This window comes from Penaeus chinensis, chromosome 38 (assembly GCF_019202785.1).
Source record: "Penaeus chinensis breed Huanghai No. 1 chromosome 38, ASM1920278v2, whole genome shotgun sequence".
Lineage (NCBI taxonomy): Eukaryota > Metazoa > Arthropoda > Malacostraca > Decapoda > Penaeidae > Penaeus > Penaeus chinensis.
The window spans coordinates 1739394-1746893 of NC_061856.1; the positions used below are offsets into that span (position 1 = coordinate 1739394).

Genomic DNA, 7500 nt, shown 5'->3' on the forward strand with positions numbered 1-7500 from the left:
TTCCTCCCCCTCACCCCCTTTCAACCACTCCCCCTCCCCTCCCCAACACACAAACTGAACCCTCTCTCCCCCCCCAGCGTGCAGCCCCTCGGCCGCTACCGCAACCAGGACATCACGCTCACTCTCCCCGACGGCAAGACGCTGAAGGACATCACCTGGATCTCCGTGTGGTGCAGGGCCTTCGCGGTGAGTGGCCGGCGCACGCGGACTGGCGGGGCTTGGATAGCGTGCTTGATGGATGTGGCTTGGATGTGGCTGGGCTTGGATAGCGTGCTTGATGGATGTGGCTTGGATGTGGCTGGGCTTGGATAGCGTGCTTGATGGATGTGGCTTGGATGTGGCTTGACTTGGATAGTGTGCTTTATTGATGTGGCTTGGATGTGATGTGATGTGGCTTGGCTGGGCTTGGATGTGATGTGGGTTGGATGTGGCTCGGGTTGGATTGGATACGGCGTGGATGATGTGGCTTGGATGATGTGGGTTGGATGATGAAGTTTTAGGCGGGGGGATGTTAATGTGGGATTTTTATTTGTTTTTCATATTATAAGAAAGGAAGAAAGATAAAGGGAAAGAGAGAAAGAAAGGGAAAGGGAAAGGGAAAGGGAAAGAGAGAGAAAGAGAAAGATAAATAAAAAGGGAAAGAGAGAGAAAGAGAAAGGGAAAGGGAAAGTGAAAGGGAAAGGGAATGAGAGAGAAAGAGAAAGGGAAAGAGAGAGAAAGAGAAAGGGAAAGGGAAGGAGAGAGAAAGAAAGGGAAAGGGAAAGAGAGAGAAAGAAAGGGAAAGGGAAAGAGAGAGAAAGAGAAAGATAAATAAAAAGGGAAAGAGAGAGAAAGGGAAAGGGAAAGGGAAAGGGAATAGAGAGAAAGGGAAAGGGAAAGAGAAAGAGAAAGAGAAAGAGAAAGGGAAAGAGAGAGAAAGAGAAAGGGAAAGGGAAGGAGAGAAAAAGAAAGGGAAAGGGAAAGAGAGAGAAAGAAAGGGAAAGGGAAAGAGAGAGAAAGAAAGGGAAAGGGAAAGAGAGAGAAAGAAAGGGAAAGGGAAAGAGAGAGAAAGAAAGGGAAAGGGAAAGGGAATGAGAGAGAAAGGGAAAGAGAAAGAGAAAGAGAAAGAGAAAGGGAAAGGGAAGGAGAGAAAGAGAAAGGGAAAGGGAAGGAGAGAGAAAGAAAGGGAAAGGGAAAGAGAGAGAAAGAAAGGGAAAGGGGAAGAGAGAGAAAGAGAAAGGGAAAGAGAGAGAAAGAGAAAGGGAAAGAGAGAAAGAGAAAGGGAAAGAGAGAGAAGGAGAAAGGGAAAGAGAGAGAAGGAGAAAGGGAAAGAGAGAGAAGGAGAAAGGGAAAGAGAGAGAAGGAGAAAGGGAAAGAGAGAGAAGGAGAAAGGGAAAGAGAGAGAAGGAGAAAGGGAAAGAGAGAGAAGGAGAAAGGGAAAGAGAGAGAAGGAGAAAGGGAAAGAGAGAGAAGGAGAAAGGGAAAGAGAGAAAGAGAAAGGGAAAGAGAGAGAAGGAGAAAGGGAAAGAGAGAGAAGGAGAAAGGGAAAGAGAGAGAAGGAGAAAGGGAAAGAGAGAGAAGGAGAAAGGGAAAGAGAGAGAAGGAGAAAGGGAAAGAGAAAGAAGGAGAAAGGGAAAGAGAGAGAAAGAGAAAGGGAAAGAGAGAGAAAGAGAAAGGGAAAGAGAGAGAAGGAGAAAGGGAAAGAGAGAGAAAGAAAGGGAAAGGGAAGGAGAGAAAGAGAAAGGGAAAGGGAAGGAGAGAGAAAGAAAGAGAAAGGGAAAGAGAGAAAGAGAAAGGGAAAGAGAGAGAAGGAGAAAGGGAAAGAGAGAGAAGGAGAAAGGGAAAGAGAGAGAAGGAGAAAGGGAAAGAGAGAGAAGGAGAAAGGGAAAGAGAGAGAAAGAGAAAGGGAAAGAGAGAGAAAGAGAAAGGGAAAGAGAGAGAAGGAGAAAGGGAAAGAGAGAGAAAGAAAGGGAAAGGGAAGGAGAGAAAGAGAAAGGGAAAGGGAAGGAGGAGAAAAAAGGAAGAGGGAAAGAGAGAGAAGAAGGAAAGGAAAGAGAGAGAAAGAAAGGAAAGAAGAGAGAGAAAGAGAGGAAAGGGAAAGGGAAATGAGAGAAAAGGGAAAGAGAAAGAGGAAAGGGGAAAGGAAAGGGAAGAAGGAGAAAAGAGAAAGGGAAAGGAAGTGAGGAAAGAAGGAAAAGGGAGAAGGAAGAAAGAGAAGGAGAAAGGGAGAGAGAGAAAAGATAAAGGGAAAGAGAGAGAAAGAGAAAGGGAAAGAGAGAAAGAGAAAGGGAAAGAGAGAGAAGGAGAAAGGGAAAAGAGAGGAAGGAGAAAGGGAAAGAAGAGAAGGAGAAAGGGAAAGAGAGAGAAGGAGAAAGGAAAAGGAGAAGAAAAAAGAAGAGATGGAAGGAGAAATGAAGAGAGAGAAGAGAAAGGGAAAGAGAGAGAGGAGAAAGGGAAAGAGAGAGAAGGAGAAAGGGAAAGAGAGAGAAGGAAAGGGAAAGAGAGAAGAAGAGAAAGGAAATAAGAGAAGAGAAAGGGAAAGAGAGAGAAGAGAAAGGGAAAGAGAGAGAAGGAGAAAGGGAAAGAGAGAGAAGGAGAAAGGGGAAAGCAGAGAGAAGTAGAAAGGGAAAGAGAAAGAAGATAAAGGGAAAGAGAGATAAGGAGAAAGGGAAATGAGGAGAGAAGGAGAAAGTGAAAGAGATAGAAGGAAAAAAGGGAAAGAGAGAGAAGGAGAAAGTGAAAAGATAGAGAAGTGAGAAAGGGAATATAGAGAGAAGTAGAAAAGTGGAAAGAAGATGAGAAGGAAGCAAGTGAAAGAGAGATGAAGTAAAATGGAAAGAGAGGAGAAGATAAATTTAAAGATAACTAATAAATAGAAATGTGAAATAGAGAGAAGGAGAAAGGGAAAAGTAGATATAAGATTAAATGGAAATAGAGATAAGGATAAAAGGGAAAAGAGAGATAAGTAGAAAGTGAAAAGAGAGAGAAGGAGAAAGGGAAAGAGAGAGAAGGAGAATGTGAAAGAGAGAGAGAGAGAGAGAGAGAGAGAGAGAGGGAGAGAGGGAGAATGTCTAAATATATACATATATATAATGTTTATTATCAATTCGTTGTTTTACTTCATTATTTGCAAATAACATTTTCTTTTATTTCCTTCAGTATATATTTTTTCTCAATGTATTCCATATCTATTCCTGTATTTTATTATATATATGTATATATATTTTTCCCCTCCACACACTTCAATGTGATTAAAGTAGGTTTGTGTTCATTAGTCGAGGTTAGGTAAGGTTATTAACTTGGGCAAATCATCAGTGTTATTATCACTAGGACAGTAATCAAAGTTAATGAAAAGTTGTATCACGGTAAAAGCGAGACGAAAATAAATATCTTATTTTCGAGAATATTTGTTCAGGGCCAACAGATGGCACTGGACGTGGCGAGTTCTGATTGGCTTTTGTCCGTAACAGGCCTCCTTATTATCTCTGGGGGGGGGGGGGGTGGTATTGCGTGTGTGTGTGTGTTGTGTGTGTGTGTGTGTGTTGTGTGTGTGTGTGTGTGTGGGGGTTTTTGTGTGTTTTGTGGGGTTTTTTTTGTTGTTTGTTGTTTGGGGTTGTTGTTGTGGGGGTGTGTGATTTATGGTTAGTTGAGTGTGTGTGTGGGGGGGTTCTGCCTGTTTTTTTGGGAAAAAATTGAAAATCCTTTAAATTTTTTGGATTTCCTTGTTTTGTAAAGGGTTTTTTTTAAAAAAAACCCTTTTTGCTTCCTTTAAAAGCCCGGTTGCTCAAAATTAATTTGTGAAGGGGGCACTTTAATTAAAATTGGGGGAAAAATTATTTTTGTTTCCCTTTTTTGGGCTCCTGGCTTTTTCCCCCTTTTCTCTTTCCCTTTACGCTTTTCCCTCTTTTGTTTTCCCCTTTTTTATTCCCCCTCTTTCCCTCTTTCTCTTTTTCTCTTTTCCCTCTTCTTTTTTTTTCCCTTTTTACCCACCCCTCTCCCTTTTTTCCCCCATTTCTCTTTCCCTCTTTCTCTCTTTCCTCTCTTTCGCCCTCTCCTTTTTTCTCTCTTTTCCTCTTCTCTTTCCTCTCTCATCCTTCTCTCTCTCTCCCTCTCTCTCTCTTTCTCTCCCCTCTCTCTCCCCTCCCCTTCCTCTCTCTCTCCTTTTCCTTTTCTCCTCTCTCTCCTCCCCCCTCTCTCTCTCATTCTCCTCCTCCTCACTCTTTCTCCCTCCTCCCTTTTTCCCCTTTTCCCCCCTCTCGTCCCTTTTCTCTCTCTCTCTCTCTCTCTCTCTCCTCTCTCTCTCTCTTTTCTCCCCCCCATCTCTCTCCCCTTCCTCCCCTCTCCTCTTTCTTCACCCCCTCTCTCTTTTTCCCCTTCCTCTTTTCTCTCTCTCCTCTCTCTCTCTCTCTCCTCTCTCTCTCTCTCTCTTCTCTGTTGGTGTGTGTGGTGGGTCCGGTGTGTGTTTGCGTGTGTGTGTGCTGTGTTTTGTGTTTCTGGGGTGTTGGTCTCTGATGTGTGTGTGTCTGTGTGTGTGATATAGACGTTCTCGTCTCCCTCAAGCATGTCTCTAATCTTCACTCTTTTTCCCCTTCTCCTTAAACCAATAAAAAAGATAAAATAAATCAAGCGAAATATTGAGCCAAAATGGCGTATTGCAAATGGATCCGCCTCGTCATCCGGCCGCCATGCTGCTGATGACGTTTAATCCGACCGCGGGCGGAGAAAATTACACGAACGGATTACTGTGCTTCAAGCGGATTCAAGCGGATTCATGCGGATTGCCGAGGGTCCGTTCGTTGCTCTTTGAAAATGGCCGATTTTTCGTGTTTTTTTTTTTTTTTTTTTTTTTTTTTTTTTTTTTTTTGTCGTATCCGGATGGGAAGTAGAATGTGAGGAAAAGAAGTAGATTGGAAGGAGAGACACGAAAAAGGAGATGGAGCGGGGAGTGGATAAAAAATTGGCGGGAAAGTTTTCAAATTGATAAAAGTCAGGAAAACGTTAAATGATCAGTTTCAGTTACTTTAGTATATGTTTAAACGCTTAAACTCCAAAACGGATCAGAAAACAGTCCATTATCCCCTTTAAAGAACGAAAAACAATATTCATGCAAGCGTCTCCCTTACAAACACGACCCCCAGAAGAGTCCAACTCAAGTCAAAATCACAGCAACAAAACTCCTAAAAAATCTTGAGAAACCGACTTTTTTTCGCTTGCAATGAAAGGTCTGGAAAGTGCCTGAACAAAGTCCCGGATGGAGTTTCAATGAGCGTCGGCCATGTTTGTCTTTCCGAGGCCGACGTCGCGAAGAAATTTGCTCGAGTGGCAGTCGGGCCTTCGTCGCGGGCCTGGGGGGACCCCACGCGCTCGCCCACGCGCGCACACGCTCGCTCATGTGTATTTACAGTTTGTGTGTGTGTGTGTGTGTGTGTGTGTGTATACATGTCTACATTTATAGGTAGACATATATGTACGCACATGTATACATATATAAGTACATATATATATATATATATATATACAGATATAGATAGATAGATAAATAGATAGATACACGCACATTTAGACAAAATTAATAGTAAAAATCGCGGCAGTTGCCAAAATTCATATCGTCTTGCAGTTCACGAGGGAGAAAATCTTCCTAATAACGGCATTAACGGAAAGGATTCTGTCGTCTCTGTATCTCTCTTCCGTCTCGAGCTTTCTCTTTTTTCTCGGTTTGTCAAAGTTTTTCTTCTATCATTATTCACTTTCCTTCCTTCCTTTTCTTTCTCTCTCTTTTTCTTTCTCACCCTCCTTCCCTCCTCTCACCCCCCCTCCCTCTCCCTCCCTCCTTTCCCTCCTTTCCCCCCCTCTCTCTCTCCCTCCATTCCCCCTCTCCCTCCCTTCCCCCTCTCCCTCCCTTCCCCCTTTCCCTCCCTCCCTTCCCCCTTTCCCTCCCTCCCTTCCCCCTTTCCCTCCCTCCCTTCCCCCCTCTCCCTCCCTCCCCCCTTCTCCCTCCCTCCCCCCTCCCTCCCCCCTCCCTCCCCTCCCCCAGCCCCAAATCCGGGCCGGATATCGGGTCCATCGGCAGCCATATCGGACGAACAAGGCCCGATGGATTTTTGTACGAAAAGATTTGGAAAGGAAAGTCTGGTGGAGAAACGTGAACAACTCGAGGAAAAGGAGAGAGTCAACAGGGGCGGATAAACAGGCAAACAAATACAGTTTATCGGAGTTTTTTTAGACTAGGGTACGGAGAGTTAGTTTTCATAAGCTTTGGTGTCTCACTTGTTTGATTTGCACTCTTTTCTCTCTTGTCTCTCCCTCTCCCTCCCTCCCTCCCTCTTTCTCACTCCCTCCCTCTTTCTCCCTCCCTCCTTCTCCCCTCTCCCTCCCTCCTTCTCCCCTCTCCCATCCTCCCTTCCTATACCCCTCCCCTCCCCTTCTCTCCCTCACCCACCCACCTCTAACCATCCCCCGTCTTCGCCTCCTTCAGATCGACTTCGGCAACGTGCGCGTGCCCGCCCGCCTCGACTACCCTCGGCCGCAGAAGATCGACGCCCTCCCGACCTACGAGCACGGCGTCTCCTCCGACAGGATCGTGGTGGTCGACGCCCAGACCTTCCTCATCCCCAACTTCAGCTACGATGGACAGGCTCCTGGTAAGCGGGCTTTTAATCTCTTCTCCTTCTTCTTCTTCTTCTTCTTCTTCTTCTTCTTCTTCTTCTTCTTCTTCTTCTTCTTCTTCTTCTTCTTCTTCTTCTTCTTCTTCTTCTTCTTCTTCTTCTTCTTCTTCTTCTTCTTCTTCTTCTTCTTCTTCTTCTTCTTCTTCTTCTTCTTCTTCTTCTTCTTCTTCTTCTTCTTCTTCTTCTTCTTCTTCTTCTTCTTCTTCTTCTTCTCCTCCTCCTCCTCCTCCTCCTCCTCCTCCTCCAGATACGATGGACAGGCTCCTGGTAAGCGGGGTTTTTAATATCTCTCTTCTTCTCCTCCTCCTCCTCCTCCTTCTTCTTCTCCTCCTTCTTCAGCTACGGTGGACAGGCTTCCCGTAGGGCGTTTTTTTTTTCTTCTTTTTTTTCTCCTCCTCCTCTTCCTCCCCCTTCTCATTCCCCTCCCCCTCCTCCTCCTCCTCCTCCTCCTCCTCCTCCTCCTCCTCCTCCTCCTCCTCCTCCTCCTCCTCCTCCTCCTCCTCCTTCGACGGACAGGCTACTAGTAGGGCGTTTTTTCCCCTTTTGTTTTTATTGGTATTTTTCTTATATTTTTTTTACTTTTTTCTACCCCCCCCCCCCCAAGCCATGAGCCTTCGCCTTATTATTCCATGCTGATGAGGGGGAGGGGAGGGGGAGGGGGAGGGGGACGCTAATCTCGGACCTGCCTTTTTTTCCTGCTACATGAAGGGTTGGACGGAACCCTCATTAATTGCTCTCTCCCACGCCCCCTCCTCCTCCTCCTCCTCCTCCTCCTCCTCCTTCTCCTTCTTCTTCTTCTCCTCCTCTCCTCCTCCTCTCCTCCTCCTCTCCTCCTCCTCTCCTCCTCCTCTCCTCC

At 45.5% G+C, this 7500-nt stretch overlaps 1 protein-coding gene across 1 annotated transcript in view; it reads left to right on the forward strand.

Moving 5' to 3' along the window:
* Positions 1-7500, forward strand: part of LOC125046019 (protein Skeletor, isoforms B/C-like) — a 166659-nt gene that overhangs the window by 123835 nt on the left and 35324 nt on the right. The window contains exons 4-5 of the mRNA XM_047643608.1: positions 78-186; positions 6455-6620. Coding sequence (XP_047499564.1) covers positions 78-186; positions 6455-6620 — 275 coding nt within the window. The remainder of the gene's footprint in view (positions 1-77; positions 187-6454; positions 6621-7500) is intronic.